At 38.4% G+C, this 23,029-nt stretch overlaps 1 protein-coding gene, 1 long non-coding RNA gene and 1 other non-coding gene across 5 annotated transcripts in view; 1 reads left to right on the forward strand and 2 right to left on the reverse strand.

Moving 5' to 3' along the window:
* Window positions 1–15,366: 15,366 nt before the first annotated feature.
* Window positions 15,367–15,473, reverse strand: LOC143642952 (U6 spliceosomal RNA). Its single transcript, XR_013156011.1, has one exon. It is a non-coding gene; the product is annotated as a U6 spliceosomal RNA (small nuclear RNA).
* A 2,010-nt stretch (window positions 15,474–17,483) lies between these two features.
* Window positions 17,484–23,029, forward strand: part of FAM107B (family with sequence similarity 107 member B) — a 224,234-nt gene continuing 218,688 nt past the window's right edge. Inside the window, exon 1 of the mRNA XM_077169357.1 lies at window positions 17,484–17,897. Coding sequence (XP_077025472.1) covers window positions 17,484–17,897 — 414 coding nt within the window. The remainder of the gene's footprint in view (window positions 17,898–23,029) is intronic.
* LOC143691202 (uncharacterized) overlaps window positions 22,498–23,029 on the reverse strand; it is a 30,092-nt gene continuing 29,560 nt past the window's right edge. For all 3 annotated transcript variants that reach the window (XR_013179396.1, XR_013179397.1, XR_013179398.1), the window contains one exon: window positions 22,498–22,763. This is a non-coding gene — a long non-coding RNA (uncharacterized LOC143691202). The remainder of the gene's footprint in view (window positions 22,764–23,029) is intronic.

Raw genomic sequence — 23,029 nt, forward strand, 5'->3', positions numbered from 1 at the left:
TTGGGCAGGGGCAATGGTGAACTGGGCTGCCAAGTGGCATGTCTGGGTATCTCTGAAATCACTCAAAGATCAAGGGTCCACAGAAGAAAGATAATGAAGAACATGATCAGTATTTCCACAGAAGCATTGTTATAAACTGGAATGATGTAATTTAATCCTGGAGCTTAGGGTTTTCCTGCTCATCCAATGGAAAGCGCTGCATTTCTGAGATGACTTGACTCATCGGCCCTTTTCATTTCAGCCATGCTTTATTTTTTGTCATTTTTTATCGCAATATTTTTTACCATTACAACTGACTTTTAAAATTTTTTGCGTGTGAAAAAAAGCAATAAATTTCAAACACAGCACACCAATTAGTTGAAGAACAGATTTTAGAGTTTGGTATGGGTTACAATTCCACATTTTTAGATTTTTACTTCTAGCTGCTCTAAAATACTGGAGACTAAAAGAAAATCAGTATAATGATTCAGCAATCATACTCATTTGTTAAACCCTACCTTCTCTTTATAACTTCTCCAACACCTTTGATCTTTCTCCCACTCTTTAGAGATATTTGGGTTATGCCCATTCTATCTTTTTCATATTGGAAGGGGAGGTTGATAATACAGAGTAGGGGGATGGAAGTAGTTGATGTTCTTGAGAGGTTGACTCCTCTGCATTTCAAGACTTATCTGGTCCAAGGACCCATCTATGAGGTTGTAGGTTTCTGGAAACTTACCCTCGTGTATGGAACCTTTGTAGAATCTTATGTAATGCATTAGGTGTTCTTTAGGATTGGCAGGAATGGTTTTAGTTGGGGTTTGGCAAGCTATGATAGGTGGTAATGTCTAATTGAAACTTGCATGAGTAACCTCTAGAGTAGCCTCTTGACTCTATTTGAACTCTCTCAGCCACTGATACCTTATTTGTTATACTTCTTTTCCCCCTTTTGGTCAGGATGGCATTGTTGATCCCATGGTGCCAGGACCAGGCTCATCCCTGGGAGTCATCTCCTATACCATCAAGAAGACTTTCACCCCTGGATGTCATGTCCCATGTATGGGAGACAGCAATGGTTTTACTTGCAGAGTTGACTTGGAGAGAGCGAGGCCACATCTGAGCCACAGAAGAGGTGCTCTGGAAGTACTCTTAGGCATACCTATAAGTAGGCTAAGTTTCTCCACTACATACATAAGCTTCACAAGAGCAAGCCTTAAGATCAGCCATACTTTTGAGTAGAAAGCGGGAAACCTTTTTCTTTTTCTTTCTAAGCAAGATAACTTTGTAATCAGCTGAGACTTCTGCATGGGGAGTGAAAAGAGTAGTAAAGAGAATTCTGGAAAAGTGTTCATAAGGTAGTGTTTGTTCCAGACATGTCTTGTGATAGTCAAACCTAGTTTTATAATAAATTAGGGCATCTACACTGATCTCAGAAGTGTTTGGGAAGTTCTTGCCAAAAAAAAGTGTTCAACCCCCATTTTAATTAACTTTGATTTTAACGTAGCATGAGGAGAGAGAGAGGATGTGAAATCAAAGAGTAACAGTGCTTCTGGCCTTGATTTGGAACCATGAGGGTGTTTCTGGGTATTATACTTGCATCCCCTGTTTCCTGCTCCCTCTCCTGGCTCCCCTGATCTGGGTTGGGTGCCATTCATCTGCATTTATAAGAAAATCCCCCTGCCTCCTACTCTCAGGGGCTGGTGTTGGGCTCTTGCATTCTGTGTGATTCTTGTATTGCTGGGACATGGGCTAAGCTTACTGTCAAAGGGAAGTCTTCCCTTAGGTCAGAGGATATTCCCAGTGTTAGTCTTCCTGGGGCAAGAAATGAGTAGGAAGATGAGGGGGAGAGGGAGCTTCCTCCGCTCAGGATCTTACCTCCTGAGCTTGGACCCTGAGGAGTTGAGATCGGCCTGAGGAAAAGACAGTCGCTACTGTTGGTAAAGGGGCAGGAACTAAACAGGGAGAAGCCATGGAAGATCCAGCAAGGATAACCTGGGGCACTGACAGTGATGTTATGTATATAGTGGCCGGTACAAAGAGAAAACATTTTTCAAAACTTTTTATTGTCGTAACATGCATACAGTATAAAATTTCCCATTTTAACCTCTTTCATGTATACAATTCAGTGGCATAATTACATTCATAATATTGTGCTACCAACATCACTATCTATTACCAAAACTTTTTCATCATCCCAAACAGAAATTCTATATTCTTTAGGCAATAACATCCTATTCCTACTTCTCCCCTGCCCCTGATAACCTCTAATCTACTTTCTGTATCTATGAATTTGCCTATTCCTGTTAATTCATACAATATTTGTCCTTTTGTGTCTGGATTCTTTCAAACAGCAAGTCATCTTAAAGATCCATCCATGCTCTAGCAGATATCAGGACTTCATTCTTTTTTTACAGCTAAATAATATTCCATTGTATATGTATACCATATTTTGTTTATCCATTCATTTGTCGATGGGCACTTGGGATGTTTCCACCTTTAACTATTGTGAATAATGCTGCTATGAATAATGGTGTACAGGTATCTGTTTGAGTCCCTGTTTTCAATTCTTTTGTGTGTGTACCTAGGACAGGGATGGCTGGGTCATATAGTACTCCTATGTTTAACCAAGAAAACATTTTTAGAGGTGTGATCACTTTTGTAATCTGTGAAGCCTGTTTGAACACCACAGACTGGTGTTACCTGAATTGTGGAGGATAAAGGACAGGCAAAGATATTCTTGGGCTGGATTTGTCTGGGGCTGCAGTGGACAGTGGACAGTGGTGCCCAAGTCTTTGCAACAGAAACTATAATGGATAAGAACCCCAAGAAGGTGAGTCTCAGGGACAAGTGTGTAGGTAGTGAGGGCAACTTCTTGCCCACACAGACCCTTACTTCATTGTGGCCTCTCCTCCTGCACTTTCCACATCACTCATCTGCCCCACTGGACTTTGGGCTCTGGGAAGGTGAGGGCCCTGTCTTACGTCATTCAGTAACTGCCTCACAGCAGTACCTCACTAAGAATCTGGTATATAATGGGTTTTCTGCAAATATTGCTTGCATAAATGGGTTCCAGTGTTAGCGTCTCATCTCTGGGTTCTGGTATAGAATCATTTCATTCACTATTGGGTGGCCGACAGCAGGCCTGGATTAGGCTTAGCATTGGATGGATCATTTGAACTAAATCCTTGCCTTTTATCTAAGACCATGGCTAAAAATTATTTCTTTGGTACCATGTCACCTGGTAATGCTTTCCTGCTAGCTTTTTAAATTGAAAAGTAAATATTTGCACATGGTTAGAAAGAAAATCTCATACAGTACAATAGTACAAAGAGTACATAAAACATGTTACTCCCAGACCAGGCAGTTAGTATCCCCTGTCCAGATGCAGATGATAAGTTTCTTGGGTACTCAATCAGAATTTTTCTAAACAAATATCAGCACATACATGTATATATTTACATGTGCATATTGAGAGATATGCGCACTTATTTAAAACAACTGAGAACATGTTATATACTTTGCTCTCCAATTTGCTTTTGTCACTTAGAATATTTCTTGGAGATTTTTCCCAATTGCACATGTAAATTGACCTCATTCCTTTTTTTTGTTGTTGTTGTTAAAAATTTGTGTTAAAGCAGTATTTGCATATGCTTTATGTATAAAATATACATAAGAGCTTGTAACAAAAGGGAATCACCTGCTTTGCTTCCTCACCTCTAGCCCTGCTCCTTAAAGGCGGCCTCTTATAACTCTTTCTTTATTTTACTTACTGATAGCACCATATTATAATGAATATGTTATACTTCTGTTCTTATTTTACCAACTTAACATATTGTCTGTTGACATTCAACTGTGATAGATGATGATCTTGCCCACTAACTCATATGTTTATGTTTCTTTCTATCTATCTATCTATCTATCTATCTATCTATCTATCTATCTATCTATCTATCTATCTATCTATCTATCTATCTATCTATCTATCTATCTTGGATGTTATCTATTGATTTTCTAATACAATAGGTGAGTATTTAGCTACTTATTCCACTCTCTCTTCTCCCAGTAGTGTTCCATCCTGATTTACAGTTTTTCTCTTGGTCACTTCTGCAACCTCAAGCACCATACTTTGTTTCTTTTTGCACCAATCATAGGGAGCATCTTTTGGCCTTGTAATATAAAAAAATTAGCACATCCATCCTTCCCACATTTCAGTTTCTCTCATCTCTCCCTTTTTGATGTCACTGTCAAGGTTGAAAGCATTTACATTCTACTCCATAACCATAATTAAGTCTTCTATGATTTGCTGCTACCTGAGGGTCATATATTGATTAAGAATCTTTCTGTAGACATAATATTCAAAAAACTCAACTCAAAGCAAATGAAGCCAAAAAAGAAATTTATTTTTCACATAACAGCAAAGTGTAGCGATAGGTCCAGCCTCAGTTGAAGCTTCAACCAACAGTATATTCAGAATCCAGTTTCTCTCTCTCACCATCTCCTGAATTCTGTTTTGTATTGGCTCCATTCTGGGGGAGCTCTCCCTTCAAAGAGGCAACATATTTGCAGCTTCTCCAACCCTCCATTCTGTCAGGTTTAAATCCAGTGGAAAGAAGAGACAATTTCTTCCAAGTAGCCCAGTTTCGGACTTCATTCTTGTTGGAAGATCTTAGAGAGTTTTATTGAATCATTTCATGAACTGGAGAGATTTCAATCATTAGGAAGTAGAGATGAATTCCAGTGATAAAAAGAGCAATAGGCTTTTACAAACAGAAAAAGGAGGAAGTCTTCATTGGGTTATGTAGACACATTTTCTACAATGATCTATGTGGCCAGTTGCTTAGCAATGAGCAAGTTACCTGACATAAGAATAAGGAGTTGCAGATAGAAGATTGACTGATTTAAATTCTGTTTTTAGGGAGTAAGCCAGGCATATACAGGGAATAGAAATTTATTTAGATTTTGGTTTTGCTTAGATTTTGGAGGGCTTAGCACAAGCATCTCCAATGTTTGGCCTACTAAATTTTATTTATCACTATACATAAATTACATAGATAGGTAGACAGACTAGATAGTTTTGATTTGTTCTCAAGCCTCCTAATTAAAAAATCCCAGCCTTTAATCTTGTGTTCTGTGAATATCTTAACTGAATAGAATGTGACCCATGAATTCTGCTTCATGTTCTGAATTGCTAGCTGTTGGAAGCACTATACCAGAAATGGAATGGCTTTTAAAAAGAGGAATTTAATAAGTTGCTAGTTTACAGTTCTAAGGCTGTGAAATTGTCCAAATTAAAACAAGTCTATAGAAATTTCCAATCTAAGGCATTCAAGGAAAGATACCTTGGTTCAAGAAGGCTGATGATGTTCAGCATTTCTCTCTTAGCTGGAAGGGCACATGGTGAACATGGCAGCATCTGCTAGCTTTCTCTCTAGATCTCTTGCTTCATGAAGCTCAGCAGAAGGCATTTTCCTTCTTCATCTCCAAAGGTCACTGGCTGGTGGGCTCTGTGGTTCTCTCATCTTGTTGGGTTCTGTGGCTGCCAGTCACTGGGACAGTCACTGTGAGCAGGGCCTTCGGGCCAATTATCTAAGCCTGGGTGCCATGTTCCACCCCTGGAGCCAGGCCTGAAGCTCATGGGCAGAGGAGTTCCCCAAAAGGACATCAGGGTGCTATTCCCAAAAGAAAGGCATACCCTAGGTGTGGTGGTTTGGAGCTATGTACCCCAGCAAAAACACATTCTTAACCTTAATCCATTCATTTGGATATGACCCTTTGTAAATAGGACCTTTGAATAAGGTTACCTCAGATAAAGTGTAGCCTGGGATGGGTCTTAATCCTATTAACTGAAGGCATTATAGAGAAGCTCCCAAAGAGAGAAAAAAAGCCAAAGAAGGACCACCCAAGAACAGAAAGTCAATGAAACCAGAAGAGAAGGCAGAGGCCTGGACAATCTGCTGTGCTGCTTTGAAAGGAAGTATGCCCCCTAGAAAAGCAATGTTTTAATATAAATTCCATTTCATAAAGGTAGAATAATCCCTACTCAATACTGTATTGAAACTGTAATCAGATCATCTCCCTGGATGATGTGATTTAGTCAAGAGTGGTTGTTAAACTGGATTAGGGGACGACATGTCTCCACCCATTTGGGTGGTTCTTGATCGATTTATTGGAGTCCTGTAAAAGAGGAAATGTTCTGGAGAATGAGAGATTCAGAGAGAGCAGAGAATGCTGCAGCACCACGAAGCAGAGAGTCCACTAGCTAGCGACCTTTGGAGATGAAGAAGGAAAACGCCTCCCAGGGAGCTTCATGAAACAGGAAGCCAGGAGAGAAAGTTAGCAGATGACGCCGTGTCTGCCATGTGCTCTTCCAGCCGAGAGAGAAGCCCTGACTATGTTTGCCATGCACCTTCTCACTTGAGAGAGAAGCCCTGAACTTCATAGGCCTTCTTGAAGCAAGATATCTTTCCCTGGATGGATGTCTTAGATTGGACATTTCTATAGACTTGTTTTAATTGGGACATTTTCTCGACCTTAGAACTATAAGCTAGCAACTCATTAAATTCCCCCTTTTCAAAGCCATTCCATTTCTGGTATATTGCATTCTGGCAGCTAGCAAACTAGAATAGCCACCATGTGCACTGCCACATGACAGAGGAGCCCAGGACTAAGGATCACTGGCAGTCAGCCTTAGAACCCTAGTCTTCAGAAAAAAAAGCATCACCTTGATGATGCCTTGATTTGGATTTCTCCTAGCCTCAAAACCATGAGCCAATCAATTACCGTTGTCTAAGCTGACCCATTGAATGGTATTTTCTTGAGCAATGAGGAAACTAAGACACTAGATCACGAACTCTACATTTGGACATCAGACAGACAGAAAGAGGAGATAGCCATATGATGGAGGCAGAGATGGAGTTATCCCACAAGCCAAGGACACCATGGATTTTCAGCAAGTCACCACCAGACCCCTATAGACTTCAGAGAGTGCATGGCCCTGCTAACACCTTGATTCAGACTTCTGATCTACTGAGCTATGGGACAAGGGAGTTTTGTTGTGTAAGCCACTTTGCTATGGTCTTTAGTTACAGGAACCCTAGCAAACTAAGATACTACCCAGTTCTTTGCCTTGCTTTGTTAGCAAAGAAGAATGATATTGCCCTCATTCTTCTTTGCTAACAATTCCCTGTTTGCTAAAACATTAAGTAGCAACGTATGTGGAAAGGTAGGCTTCTCAATGTGCTCCATGTGATGGATTATGATGTACCTGAGCCAGTCATGTAGCCATTTTTCCCCTTAGGTGTTAACATGTGACCCAGCTCAGGCCATTGAACATGATGGGGAGTCTGCTGGTGGCTTTGAGGAAAGTTTCCCTCTCTAATACAAAGAGAAATATAAGAGGGAGCCCCCTTCCTTCTTGCCTGCCTTTGGAGCTGCACTATGAGGATGAGATGGTTGTAGCTATGACAATAATCTTTTTTTTAATCTAATTTTATTGAGATATCATCATACATCAAACAGTCTATCCAAAGTATGCAGTGATTCATGATATCAATACATAGTTAGGCATTCATCACCATGATCGTTTTTAGAACATTTACATTAATCCAGAAAAAGAAATAAAAAAAATAAAAGGAAAACACTATATATAACTAAAAACACTATATAAAAAAGGAAAACACTATACATTCAATACCTCTTACCTCTCCCTCTTATTGACCACTAATATTGCAATCTACCCAATTTTAAGACTTACAATAGAAGCAGGCTAACTAAGAAACTGTAGTAAATATATGTATACATATATATATATAGTATACATCCAGGAGTAGATCCATACAAACATGGGCAACTGACTCTTTTTTTGCAGTGTAGTTAGTTATACAATCATTATCAAAGATCAGATTTACTAGATTACAGTTCAACAGCTTCAGGTATTTCCTTCTCACAGTTCTATAATACTAGACACTAAAAAGAAATATCTGTATAATGAATTAGTAGTCACAGTCCTTTGTTAAATCCTAATTTTTCAGTTACAGCTCCTCCTTGTCATTTGATCATTCTGTCAATCTTCAGGGATGTCTGGGCAACGACCATTTTAACTGCTTTGTGTTGGAAAGGGGTTGACCTTCTGGGGTAGAGGAATGAACCTGGTGATTATTCTTTGAGACTGGTACCTCTGGATTTCAGGGCTTATCTAGCATAAGATCAATCTGGAGGCCTTAAGTTCTGGAAAAATTAAACTTACTAAGAAAAACATTTATAGAGACTTAGATAGAGCCTGGGGCACTCTCTAGGGTTTTCAGTAGTACTATTGGTTGGTAAATGGCATACTGTGGTAGTTTGAAATAACCAGCTAAGAATGACTTCCAGAATGACCTCTTGACTCTATTTGAAATCTCTTAGCTACTGAAGCTTAATTTTGTTCCATTTCTTTCCCCCCTTATGGTTATTCTTAATCCCATGATGCCAGGCCCAGGTTTATCCCTGGGAGTCATGTCCCATGTAGGGAGGAAGGTAGTGAGTTTATTTGTAGAGTTGGCTTAAAGAGAGAGCCCACATCTGAGCAACAAAAGAGGCTTGTTGGAGATGACTCAGGCATAATTACATGCAGGCCTAGCTTCACCATTGCAGAAATCAGTTTCATAAGGACAAGATTCAAATTCGAGGGATTACTGCAAAGGATAGGCTGAGCCTACTTAAAATTAGGCCTAAGAGTCACTCCCAAGAGAACCTCTTCTGTTGCTCAGATGTGGCCTCTCTCTCTCAGCCAACACAACAAACAAACTCACTGCCCTCCCCCTCTCTATGTGGGACATGACTCCCAGGGGTGTGGACCTTCCTGGCAACGTGGGACAGAAATCCTAGAATGAGCTGGAATTCAGCATCAAGGGATGGAGAAAATCTTCTTGACCAAATGGGGGAAGAGCAAAATGAGACAAAATAAAGTGTCAGTGGCTGAGAGATTCCAAACAGAGTTCAGAGGTTATCCTGGAGGTTATTCTTACACATTAAATAGATATCACCTGTTTAGTTAAGGTTAATGGAGAGCCTGGAGGGAACTGCCTGAAAATGTGGAGCTGTGCTCCGGTGGCCATGTTTCTTGAAGATAATTGTATGATGATACAGCTGTTGCAGTGTGACTGTGTGGTTGTGAGAGCCTTGTGTCTGATGCTCCTTTTGTCTACCTTATTGACAGACAAGTAAAACATATGGATTAAAAAGAAATAAATAATAGGGAGAACAAATGTTAAAATAAATTTAGTAGATTGAAATGCTGGTGATCAGTGAAGGGGAGGGGTAAGGGGTATGGTATGTATGATTTTTTTTCTGTTTTCTTTTTATTTTTTTTTCTGAATTGATGTAGATGTTCTAAGAAATGATCATGTTGATGAATATACAACTGTGATAATACTGTGAGCTATTCATTATATAACAAGAATGGAATGATCATATGATAAGAATGTTTGTGTTTGTATGTGGTTATGTATCATAAATTAAAAATAAATTAATTTAAAAAATCTGTTCTAGGATGGACCACAGTGGCTCAGCAGGCAAGAATGCTTGCCTGCCATGCCCGAGGACCCGGGTTCGATTCCCGGTGCCTGCCTGTGTGAAAAAAAAAAATTTTGTTCTATAACTACTTTTAAAATGTACATGGAAATTTATTGCTTTTTTGGTATATATATTTCACAATATTAAAAAAAAAGTGCAGAAGAAAAAAAAAGATGGAGGGATTAGCTTACTAAATTGGGAGCCCCTAATGCCCGAGAGAGTATCAGAAATTTCCCAGGTGCAGAAGTTAAAAAGTTTGTGGCAGTGATCTTGCAACTATGAGGGGAAAGACAAGAATACAGGGAAGCAACCCAAGTCCCTGAAATAGCTGAACTGCTGAAATTAACTAAGCTTGAATCTCTTACCTCAAGACATTGATAAACCACTATTGTTTATGTTGCACGTTTTTTTTTTTACATATACCCCATATTTATAGCAGCACTGTTCACAATCATTAAAAGGTAGAAGGAACCTATGTGTCTACCTAGAGAAGAATAAACAAAATGATTTACGCTCCTTTTAACTGTTATTGTCTTAGTTTGCCAGGACTGTTGTATCAAAGTACCACACACCAGTTGTCCAAAATCAAGTTATTGGAGGATCATGTAGAATTCTGATGGTGGCTTGCCAGAAATCCATGACTCAATCTCTGCATCTGTCACATGGTCATCTGTCCCTTTCAGTCTTCTACTGACTTGACTCACTCTGTGCCTGAATTTCCTCTGCTTATAAAGACTAATCATATTGGATTCAGACCCACCCTGATTCATTTTGGCCTCATCTTAATAGGATCTTTAAAGATTCTAATTACAAATTAATTCACATCCACAGGACCTGGGTGTTAGGACTTGAACATGTCTTTGTGGAGGACACGATTCAATCTGTAACAGGTAGTACTTTCTCTTATTTGCAGCCAAGGCTTTCCAGCTGATCCGCTTTTTTTGAATATTGTTTTTGTTGTTGTTACTTCTTTTCATTGATGTTTCAGATTTGTTATCTTTTCTGTTGTTGAAGAAATATGCCTTCTTTACCATATCTTTGAATGTTTTCCAACCTTTTACTATCTGTTCATTGGAATCCATTCCATTCATTGTACTGATTTCCTTTCTAATTTAGCCTGGCTTCATCATATTTGGGTAACTTTGCAGTTTTAATTTTTCCTGAAGTTTCTAATTGTCTTCTCTTTTCAACCACTGTCCCTGTATCTTTTGTCTTTTTCCTTCTAAAAGTTTTTCCAGCAACTTATTTATACTCTCTTGTCATGGTCAGGTTCATGTGTTAACTTGGCCAGGTGGTGGTACCTGTTTGTCTGATTGGGCAAGTGCTGGCCTGTCTGTTGCTGTGAGGACATTTCATAGAACTAAATCATGATCACGTCAGCTGCATCCACAGCTGATTTCATTTGTAATCGGCCAGGAGGAGTGTTATCTGCAATGAGTGATGCCTAATCTAATCACTGGAAGCCCTTTAAGGAGGATCTTCCTGCTTTGACCAGCAAGCCTCTCCTTTTGGAGTTCATTCAGAGTTTCCATAGGAGTCATTAGCTTCACAGCCTTCCCTAAGGATTTTGGATTCTATGTTCCGTGGTTACGTGAGACTCTTTTATAAATTTTATATTTACAAATATTTCCTGTTGATTCTGTTTCTCTAGAGAACTCTAACTGATACACATCTCTTCTCTGATGTCTTCTTTTTTCCTGTGGCCCTCTGTTCTCTGGGTCAAAAATGACTGGTTTTGCTGGAGCTTCATTCCCCACCTCCCTGTACAATGCTCCTGGTAAGATCATAGTTTTATTTCTCTGGTCATGTGTCTGAAGACATTGTTCCTGTCTCTTTTAACATCCAGTGTTGTTGGGAATATCAATGACTGATTTTTTTCCTTTATAGGTGACTCCTAAGTTCTTTTCTTTTTCCTGGGTGTTTTGAGATTTCATAATGATATGTATCTATTAAATTTACTTTCTTTGGGACTTTTGGTTTGATCTTTTAACTCTCCATTCAACTTTGGGAAGTTTTCATCTATTTCTTTGCCAATTTAAAAACCATCTTTTTTTTTTTTTCTTTTTGGAATGATATTCATCTAATGTTGGACTTCCAGAATTATCTTTTAGCTCATATATTTTGTTTCTTTGTTTTACACTCTGAAAAATTTCCTGTATTTTGTTTTATAAACTTTTTATCATAATTTTCATTTTTCAGTCATGCATTTTATTCCAAATGCTCTATTTTATTCTCTAATTATTCCTTTTTCATATCATACTATTCTTGGTTTATTCATTCATTTATTTATTTTTTAAATTTTATTTTCTTGGACTACATATCTTGTCAAATTCCTTTCTGGATGTTAGAAGCTTATTTTAAATTTTAAATGCTATATTTTAAATGTTATATTTTCCCTGTCTTCTTCCAGGACATTTTTCTTTTGTTACCTTGGTCATCTATGCTACAGTTCTTTTCAAAAGTGTTGTTATGTCTTGTGGTCTATTTGTACTTTTTCTATGAGAGAGGAGTTGGAAGGTTGCCTGGGAACTCTCTGACTTTTGGTTGGATTTCGAATGGAGGGTTCACTTTAAGGTAGCAGTCAAGCAGTTAGCTGTTATGTCAGGGGCCCTAAATACCAAAATAGAGGGGTTGTTCTTGGATCCCGATACCCACACTAGCTATTCTACCCTTACTGGCTCATTTGACAGAGTTCATTAAATAGTTTTAGATAAGATGCTTTTATTTGTTTAGTTTTGAAGGGTACATACCTGTTATAAACTGCCAGCAGAAGAAGTTAAAGAAAACCTGTGACTTCCATATTCAGACAAATTAATCCACTGTTTTCTGACCTGAACTCTCATGTCCTATTTTGCTGCCTTCCAAGTCGAGAGCTTCTCTGGGGTTCGTTCTGGCAGGCTGGATTTCTGTCCCCCCCCCGCCCCATTAATTAGTGATATTCCATCTTCTTTTTGTTTTCTGAGAATTTGTTGAGTTTTCTTGTATGTTAATGGCCTCATCCTGTTTCCCATAGTGTTATAAATGTAATCCCTTAAAATAATCCCATTAGTTTGAATTTTTTTCGTTTATTAGAGAAGTTGTTGTGTACAGAACAATCACACGTAAAACACAGGATCCCCATGTACCGTCCCACCACCACCCTGTTTTGGTGTGGAATATATTTTAAAATTAATGATAGAACATTTTTAATAAATGTACTATTAATTAAAGCCCATGGTTTGACTGAGGGTTCACTGTTTTTCTGCTGTATTCCATGGATATATATTTTTTAATTTTAGTTTTATTCTGTTGCCATATATACAATCTAACATTTCCCCTTTTAATCATATTCAGATATATATTTCAGTGCTGTTGATTATGTTCACAATGGTATGCTACCATCAACGCCATCATTACCAAGACATTTCCATATTACCCATAGGAGCCAAGTATATTTTAAGCCTTAACTTTCCATTCCCTATCTCCCTGTGCCCCATTCCCTGGTAACCTATATTCTAGGTTCTGACACTATGATATGTTTATTCTAATTGTTTCAAATCAGTGAAATCATACAATATTTGTCCTTTTGTGTCTGTCTAGCTGATTACACTCAACATGATATCTTCAAAGTTCATCCATGTTGTTGCATGTATCAGGATTTCATTCCTTTTTACAGGTGAAAAATGTTCCATTGTCTATATATAGCACATTTTATTTATCCATTCTTCAGTTGATGGACACATGGGTTGATTTCATCTTTTGGCAATTATGAATAATGACGCTGTGAACATATTTGGTGTGCAAATATCTGTTAGAGTCCCTCCTTTCAATTCTTTTGGGTTTATTTCAAGTAGTGGGATTACTAAATTATATAGTGGTTCTTAGCTTTCTGAGGAACTGCCAAACTACTTTCCTTAGTGGCAGCACCATTTTACATTGCCACCAAAAATGAATGAGTTTTCCTATTTCTCTGCATTCTCTCTAACACTTCTTTTCTTTTTTTTTTTTTAATAGTGGCCATTCTAATGGGTGTGAAATGATATCTCATTGTGTTTTTTTATTTGCATTTCCTTGACGGCCATTGATGTTGAGCATCTTTTCATGTGCTTTTGGGACATTTATATATCTTTGGAGATATGTCTGTTCATGTCTTTTGCCCACTTTTTAGTTGAGCTGTTGGTCTTTTTTGTTGCTAAGTTGAAGGATTTTCTTATATGTACTGGATATAATCCTTTATCAGATATATGGTTTCCCAATATTTTCTCCAATTGTATGTGCTGTCTTTTTACTTTCATGACAAAATCCTTTGAAAAACTTTTTGTTATTTTTACAAAGTCACATTTATCTATTTTTTCTTTTGTTGCTTATATTTTGAGTGTAAAGTCTAAGAAACCATCGACCAAAACAAGGTCCTTGAAGAGGCTTCTCTATATTTTCTTCTATGAATTTGATAGTTCTAGTTTTTATATTTAGGTCTTTGATCCATTTTTAGTTGATTTTTGTATATGGTATGAGGTAGGAGTCCTGCTTCTTTTTTTTTCTCTTTGCAAATGGAGATCCAATTTTCCTAGCATAGTTTTTTGAAGATACTATTCTTTCTCAATTAAGTAGTCTTTGCCACTTTGTCAAAAATCAGTTGGTCATAGACTTCTCAATTCTATTCTACTGGTCCATATGTCTGTTCTTGTGCCAGTCCCATGCTGTTTTGATTACTGTGGGTTTATAATATGTTTTAAGATTAGGAAGTGTGAGTCCTCCAACTTTATTCTCCTTTCTCAAGATGGCTTTAGCTATTGCCCTTCCATATAAATAAATTTAGCTATTACCTTTCCATGTACTGACATCTTAATGATATTTAGTCTTCCACTTCATGAACTAGGAACATCCTTCTATTTATTTAGATTTTCTTTTACTTCTTTTAGCAATGTTTTGTAGTTTTCTGTGTACAAGTCCTTGGTTAGATTTATTCCTGGGTATTTGTTTCTTTTAATGGTTATTGTGAATAGCATTCTTTTCTTGATTTCTTCTTATTGTTCATTGTTTGTGCATAGAAACCCTACTGATTATGTGGTGTTGATCTTGTACCCCACCACTTAGCTGAATTCCTTTATTAGCTTTTGGATCATTGTTGTAGATTTTTCAGGATTTTCTGTATATAGGACCATGCCATCTGTAAATAGGGAGCACTTTAATTCTTCCTTTCCAACCTAATGCCTTTTATTTCTCTTTCTTGCCTAATTGCTCTGGCAAGAATTTCCAGTACAGTGTTGAATACCACTGGTGACAGTGGGAATCTTTAGCTTGTTTCCAATCTTAGAGGGAAAGTTTTCCAGCTTTCACTGTTAAGTAAGCTGTTAGCTCTGTAAAATGCCTTTTCTACATTAATCAAGATGATTATATGATTTTTTTCCTTCATTCTGTTAATGTGGTATATTACATTATTTGTTTTTCTTATGTTGAACCAATCTTGCATGCTAGGGATAAATCCCACTTGATTATGGTGTATAATTCTTTAATTATGCTGTTGAATTCAGTTTGCTAATATTTTGTTGAGAATTCTTGCATCTATATTCATAAGAGATATTAGTCTGTAGTTTTCTTTTCTTGCAGTGTCTTTATCTGGCTTTAGTATGAGGGTGATGTTGACCTCATTGAATAAGTTAGATAGTGTTCCCTCCTCTTCAATTTTCTGGAGGAGTTCCAGAAGAATTGGTGTTAATTCTTCTTGGAATGTTCAGTAGAATTTCCCTGTGAGAACTTCTGGTTCTGGTTGGGATTCTTTTGACTACTGATTCAATCTCTTTACTAGTAATTGGCTTGTTGAGACCTTCTATTTCTCCTTTTTTTTTTTTTTTGAAAAATATGGAACGCTTCATGAATTTGTGTATCATCTTTGCACAGGGTCCATGCTAATCTTCTCTGTGTTGTTCCAATTTTAGTATATGTGCCGCTGAAGGAAGCACCTTCTATTTCTTCTTGAGTCAATGTTGGTACTTTGTGTGTTTCTAAGAATTTCAACTAGATTGTCTAATTTATTCACATTCAATTGTTCATTGTCCTTTTTATTTCAGCAGGGTTGGTAGTCATGTCTTTCTTTAAATTTCTGATTATTATTATTTGTATCCTCTATTTTTTCTTCGTCAGTTAGTGTGATGCTTTAGAGGCTTTATGGACCCCAGAAAAGGTCATGTTCTTAACTCATCCATGGGTGTAAACCTATTATAAGTGGCACTTTTTGATTAGGTTATTTCAGTTGAGGCATTCATCCCCAGGTGGGTCTTAATTCTCTTACTGGAGTCCTTTATAAGAGGATGAAATTCAGAGAAAGACACAGAAGACATAGAAAAATGTCTGAGGGGGACAGTATGGAGTGAACTTTCCTGAGGGGCTGCAGCAACTGGCTGGCAGGCAGGAGGCCAAACACAGCTTCCAGAGTTGCCAGGATCCTTGGAGAGGAGCCAGGAGAAAGCTCAGCCTTCTTGCTACTTTGAAGGGAGGCGGTTTCTACCATCTAGGTAGGTAAGGACCTCTAAATGAATGGCAGCCTTTTCTGTTTCATCTTAATTTTTGGTAAGAACTAAATAAAACCTACATTTGGAGCCATGGCCACTGTTCCTGAAGCCAATCTACCTTTGTAGATATGTCTGCTCTATCAGGACGGGATTTCTGGGACAGCTGTGACGTGAATGCACAACTGTCAGGTTGACTCAGACACAGAGAACAGCTGTAGCAGTTCCAACCCCAGGCTTATCCAACTTTTTCTCAGCAGCAAAACCTTACGTGAGACTCTGTCTCTGCCCTGGAAAAGAGAAGTAGTGCTGTGGTATCTACCACCTGCATAGGTTTGAGAGCAAATCTTGACATTAAATTGTAAGGGGAAGTAGACATAAACCAGAAGGAAAAATATGTCTGTGAGCCTTGACCTGGAAACCATGATTAATGGTGAAAACTTTATGGTATTACATTTCTAGAACATTCCTAACAGATGCTTTGCTAAGGAAAAATATTGATTTTGAGCACTGTCTTAGAATATGGTTATAATTTATTATTTTTCACTATTCCCATAATAATGTGTTGAGAAATAGGTCTAGGTTCAAACGGGGGTTGCTTTCCAAAATTAGGACACAGTAGGCTGAATACACATTCATGCGTACATATTACCTGTGTCACTTATTCATGGAGAGCTCATTTTTGTGGTTGTTGTTGAAAATTAAACAAGGATTTAGTATGGGTACCAAGAAAGACAAATTAATGAAGACTCATTGATAGTTAGTAGGAAGGGAGATACTGAAGCCATGAAACTTGTTTGGGGGAAGATTGAAAAAAGATCCAGAAATATCCCTGTGACATCAGACCCAAACATGGATCAGTCTCCAGACGAAAGCTCCATGTCTACTTCCTACTTTTAATAATGCAACAGCTGCAGGGTCACGGCCTCTTTTGGGGTGGGGGTGGGGGTTGGCGTGTCTTCATTGGTGATGGATAACTGAATCATTTTTGCTTTGTTTGGGGGGAATAAATATTTGAAAAGGGTAACTGGAGCAGGTTATGGTGCTATTATGATGTTATTGATACACAGGCTGCGGTTCTATGGCAGGTGCTATCAGGCTACATTATCTTTATGCCTCCAGGGTAACCTGAAGCAACCATCTATTGACTTGGCTCTGTCTTACGCTGAAGTGTCTGCTCGGCCTGGGGACTGTAACCCAAGCCAACCTCAGGCCTCACAGACAGCTTTCTTTAGCCACTGAGCCTCCAGGAAGGAAGAGTGTGAAAATGCTTCCCGAGGTGGGCTGGCTGCTGAGCAACCCTCAGTGAAGGTGGCCCTGCCTCTAACTTCTATCTAGGGGCAACCACTAGAAAGTTCTTCTCTTCAGGCAAGGAAATAGTTACTCTATGGACACCAGTGGCAATTTGGACTCCTCTGAAATTGTCTTTTTCCAGTTGAATTCTGCCACGCCTCATGGCCAGTCATGTCCACATGGAAAGCAAGGCTCACCAGAAGCCTGAAATCTCCATCTAGGAGGATGCATCCATTTCCGTGCTCAGCTCTGCTTGCGTGTTTTGGGAATACAAGGGAGAATGTCCCCTTCGATCAGTCCAGCACGGCAGACACTCACTCCGCCATCTATGTTCAGCCCAAGACCAAAAAGGACAGACGTCCAAGTCATCCACAGGGGAAAGAAGGGGCTCCAGAGGAAAGGCGAGATTCTGGTGCCCACCCAGAGAGAAATGGCAATGCCAATCTGAATTCCAGGGACCACATCACAGTCCAGCCTGCTCAGACACCTGAGGATTTGCCTGGATCCCTAGATGATGGACCGGATGGCGAAGGGGTTACTTTTCAGACTTCTATCCCCAGACCATCAATTATTGAAATGTCAAAGGTGAGTGTACACAGTGCCTTTCCTTGTAGGAAGGAGCAGAGTTTGATCCTTTTCTGAGTCCCAAAGGACAAACTTGTTTAACACTTGTACTGAATAAGACATTGAGGAACTCTTAATTGAGTGTAAGTTCTTTTAAATCCTCAGGAAGTTCTTAAGGGATGTGAGAGGGAGGCAGTTACAATAAGCCTGGAGCCTTAGCAATGGCCAAAATAGACCTATAACTAGTAAGCCAGGTGCTCCAGAGCCCACAATTTGTCAATAAAAGATTAGGAAAATAATGCAGTCTGGGAGAGAGCTTTTTTTTGCTGGTATGAATTTACTTATATGAAAATACACAGTATGAAAAGCATGATTATAGAATTTAAGAAATTTCCTCCACTGAAAATGGATCAAATGCTATCTGGGAATATTAAGAGATGATAATCACTGTATTCATAGCAGTAAAGAAAGGTATGACCTGTAAAAATATTCATTATATGAATGTTTCTGTGATAATTGTATGAGACTTGAAGATAGAGAAGGAAATTATATGAAATTATGGTACTGTTGCTTTTAAGAGGTAGCATCTGGAATTATTATCTATTTTCTTTTTTGGTATTGCTACACTTTGAATTCAATTGTTGAATATTTGGAATGGATTAAGTTGCACAATTAGTTCAAAGTTCCTGGTAATCCCTATTTAGGGAGAGTGTGAAGAGCTTGGGTTTCTGAAGGGTGTTTTCCAAAGATGTTCCTTGAGTACTTTTTTTTTTGTCATATCCCTGGTCAACCAGCTTAGGACCAGACTTCAAAAACTCAGAAATGTATGAGATCCATTGCCAGGATATTCTGATTTTAAAAAATCATTCTTTATCTCATTTAGCCAAATCAGGTTTTGCTCTAAAGTTTTAATCTAAGAAACTTCATTAGAAATGAAAACTACCAACAGCAAAAATAGAGTTAAAATTCATTTAATAAAGAATTTCATTTGACATTGTACAAGGTTGTGTTAAATGACGGAAGCCCAGCACTGTTGTTTGTACCCTTCTGAGGCTGACAAAGGATTTGACTAAACCCCAAACCCCTGTTATAACAATATAGTTACAGCAATAGCTATCATGGTTTCTCTAGAACCACTAAATGAAAACCCCAAGCCAACAAACAAAAAACAAAACGTTTATTTTTTATGTTCACATCCAGATCAAGACATTTTAATAACACTACAGCTGGTTGAATGAACTTCAGGGCCAACTTTATATTTGTTGCGTGTTCAAGGTAGTAGTGATGTATAGTTTTAATGAGCTGGAAAGCTTTCTGTTAGGTAGAGATTCTGGCAGCTCCAGGTTCTACTCTGTATCGCTGAGTACAGCAGCAAGTTCAAAGTGTTGATTTGATTTTACCATTCTGTTTTAGTGGCATATCTAACACAGGGGCTCAAGGTAAACAATAGGATCAATAAAATATGTGGGCTAATGTCCATATTTATTGTACACTTAGTATGAGTGAAGCCCTGGATAGACCATGAAGGTGAGGCAGGCCCTCATGGAATCAGCAGTAACGCAAGACTAAATGGATGCATCCCAGAAAGAGGCACACCTGAGAGGACTCTCAGGAAAGTTACCCTGGAGGATCAGGATCTCTATCCTGGAGGGGAGGGCAACTTGAGATTGGTCTAGAAGGAGGCTTGGATTTTAAAAGCAGAGATGATTAAGAGGGCATTGCAAACAAAGGACATTGTATGAACCATGGACATGAAGGAATATAGAGGAGGAATAGGTGCAGCAGATTGGCTAAAGATGAGGATACAAATTGGAGAAAAACCTGGGAAAGTAGATAAAAGGCAATAGTGGGGGTATTTTGAATGCTGTAGTAGAAGTTATTTAGTAGGAGGTAGGGGATCTTACTTGATGAACTTTGAGCAGAGGAACATCATGCTTAGGATTTCATTCTGAGAAGACGGAGGCTAAGAGGCCATTGAAATAACCAGCACTAGGGATCTTCATAAAAGGTACATTGGAATATGGTGGGAGGGGCAGAGAGGAAGGGATACTATGGGGTAGAAATGCAGCAGTTGACTAGGGTGTCCATACTGGATAGAGAGAAAGTGAGGCCATACTGGAAGTGAGACAACGAAACTACTACACAGTTGAGTGCTAGAATATGGGAACAAGGTAAATGGACATCTGGTCTACCCACATATAACGTGCTTGCATTTACAGAGCATTACTGTAGGTTAGATGGAGTAGTTCATCTAACTTTGGTCACAGTGAGGCATATATTCTTATGATTCCAATTTTACAGATGAGGACATGGACACTCAGAGAGGGTGAGATACTTACCCAAGGTCATAGAGGGGTAAGTGATAGAGCCAGCACTGGAGCCCAGTTCCATTTGATTCCCAAAACCATCTTCTAAATAAGATTGCATGTTTCTGCTACTAATTATTATTATTAGTATTTTAGCATGGTTAGTATGTTTGAGAATTTACAATTAAATAGTTCTATAAATCTCACTTGATCAAATTTAACCTCTATATATGTTTTTGTGTAGGTACATGTACTTATATGCAAATAATAGTTATCATCAGTGTTTTATTAACTTGATTCCCCTCTTTCTTTGTTAGTTTCCTGATGTATAACAAAGTGCTAGCAACACTTTCCACTTTGCATCCTGTGGTGACAAGGCTTTGTTGATTACAGTGTGGGATGCTTTGAGATCTTATGATTGAAAGTGCCACATGACTGCCCAGATTTATCATTACTTTGTAATTTTGCACTGACACATTTCCCCTCAGATGATGAATGAACTTTGTTTATTACAATCTTTCCTGGCAGAAAAATTATTTCCCCTTTGGTTTAATGATCCTGATCATTTGAACTGCCTTGGTAGAGGCAATAAATAACACACTTTTTTAAAAAAAAATTCAAAACCAGAGCATAACCATAGCTAAAAAATGGGGACAAGTCTCTCTGTCTTTAGTTTTATGTGATGTTCACACAGGAGGATGATTCAGTTAAATCTGAAACAATATTTGATCTGAGAGGAAAAGCTTGGGTTAGGGAAGCCAAGTGAACTAAGTGAAAATGAAAGATTTTTGTTTGTGTAAATGTAATGTGTACATGTCTACCTTTATAAAGTGATGCCAATTAGTCTGCAACCTCTTTTCAGTCATGTCTACCCTGCTGCAGGCCTGAAATCAAGGTGAGAACAAACTCTAAAATTGGAATGTGTCTTACAATTGCTGGTATCTTCTAATATATATTTTTTCTTTCTTCATGGTCTTGCAATTGAAGTGCTTTAAATTTGGTGGAATTGTAGAATTGATGAAATACAGAAGTATTGCTGTTTTTATTTAATCAATGGTTATTGGACTCTTACTCTGTCAGGACAACAGTAGTCCTGAGACAACCAGAGGTGACTAAGATTCAGCCCTGAAAGTGCTTACATTCGAGTGGGAAGCATGGTTTATTGACAGGCAGTGTTAGTGTAGTGTGGGAAGGCTTATGAGCAACATTGCATGCTGTCAGAGCACTTGGAAGAAGCTCCTTTTTCATTCTTGGGAAGTCAGGAGAAGCTGGGCTGAATAAGAAGAGTTTCTACATGATTATTTTATAATTGCATATCACATCTAGTATTGCACACTTCTTGGTTGAATTCTGCTGTTTTCTCCTCTTTCTCAAAAAGGTAGGCAGAGGATATAAGACACAGTTCCTGCAATAAGCATCTAATCAGTGTAATGTGTTAATTTCAGAAAATTTTTCCGTAACACTTGTAAGTTCTTGCTCTGAGTCTCTGCACTGCTGCCTAGATACTCGATTTTGTCAGTATCTTGATACTTCAACAAGAGCCTAATGAGAATACCAGTTTAGTAGTGAGCTTTAAAGACTGACTGTCAGGGTAGAGTAGAGCAAGCCATGTCTTTTCCCCACAGGAAAATCCCAGGTAAAGAGAAATGATCACCAGAAATTTGTCGAGGCGTGTAGCAGAGCTACTTTGCTAGCACCATGAGTTATGGTAATTACAATCATCATTACTATGTATTGAGCACTTTTAATGTAATAGGCATGGTGCTAAGTGCTTTATGTGGATTATTTCATTTAATCCTTCTAAATCTTTATATAATGCTAGTCAGACCAAACCACTCCTCTACTCAAAACCCTCCACTGGCTCTCCATTTCTCTCGGAGTAAAAGCTAAGGCCTGGCAGTGACCCTGGGCCCACTTCCTTATGTTCTTACTGAAGAGGAGACTAGGGCTCAGTAAATTAAGTCTCTGATCTTCCCATTCGAGGATCTTTTCCTAAAGGTAGCAGCTTGTGTCAGCTGGTCAAAGCATTGCTTCCTTGGGGAGTGCAGAACTCAAAAGCTGTAAGTAACTGAAAGCTACTTATTCTCCTTGTTTAGGCCCCAGACCATGCTTCTTTCTTTCTTGACACAGTCTTTTTAAGACTGGGGATCATTCAGTTAATTGGGTTTCACCTTCCTTGGTTAGAACCAGAATCCAGTCATACCCTCCTGAAGCTACATTCAGGCCACGTTAATTGGGATTTGGTATTCCAGAGGCTCCTGGCATACCTATTAACAGAACAGCTCTTGGAAGTATTTAACATTGAAGGCAACTGATCTCGTTCAACATACTGATTTTTATTTGAAAGGTCTTAAAGTTGTATTAAAGTCAAGCCTTGGGGGTCCCATCCATACATGGCAGTGCTTCTTACAAATGTGTCACACATTCATTTTTGGTCATCTGTCTCCCCTCATTCCACACTAATTCTGCATTATTGGGGACATCTCTGCTGTGTTACATTTCGTCTTCTGAAATGAACCAGCTTTCATACATTTTCCTTCTCCTGTATGACAGAATAGAAATAAGCAGAATTCTTGGCTACCTAGAAGAACAAATATTCCATTAATGAAGCTCTCTGTAAAACATATGATTTGACATAAAAATATTTAGTAGCAAGCAGCTAATAGATCCAGGCAATCAAAGTTTAGTTTTCTATTTTCTTTTTATGCTCCTGAACGAAATCACTAACCGGCATTCCTGTTCCAAACAAAGGAAATATTTGAATGAGCTGATGGGAATCCCATCCCACTCCATTCAAGCTCTGATAATTTCTAATTCTGGGTCTCTACTTCCAGAGGTTGTTAACCA

The sequence above is a fragment of the Tamandua tetradactyla genome, chromosome 7 (assembly GCF_023851605.1).
Source record: "Tamandua tetradactyla isolate mTamTet1 chromosome 7, mTamTet1.pri, whole genome shotgun sequence".
In the NCBI taxonomy this organism is placed as follows: domain Eukaryota; kingdom Metazoa; phylum Chordata; class Mammalia; order Pilosa; family Myrmecophagidae; genus Tamandua; species Tamandua tetradactyla.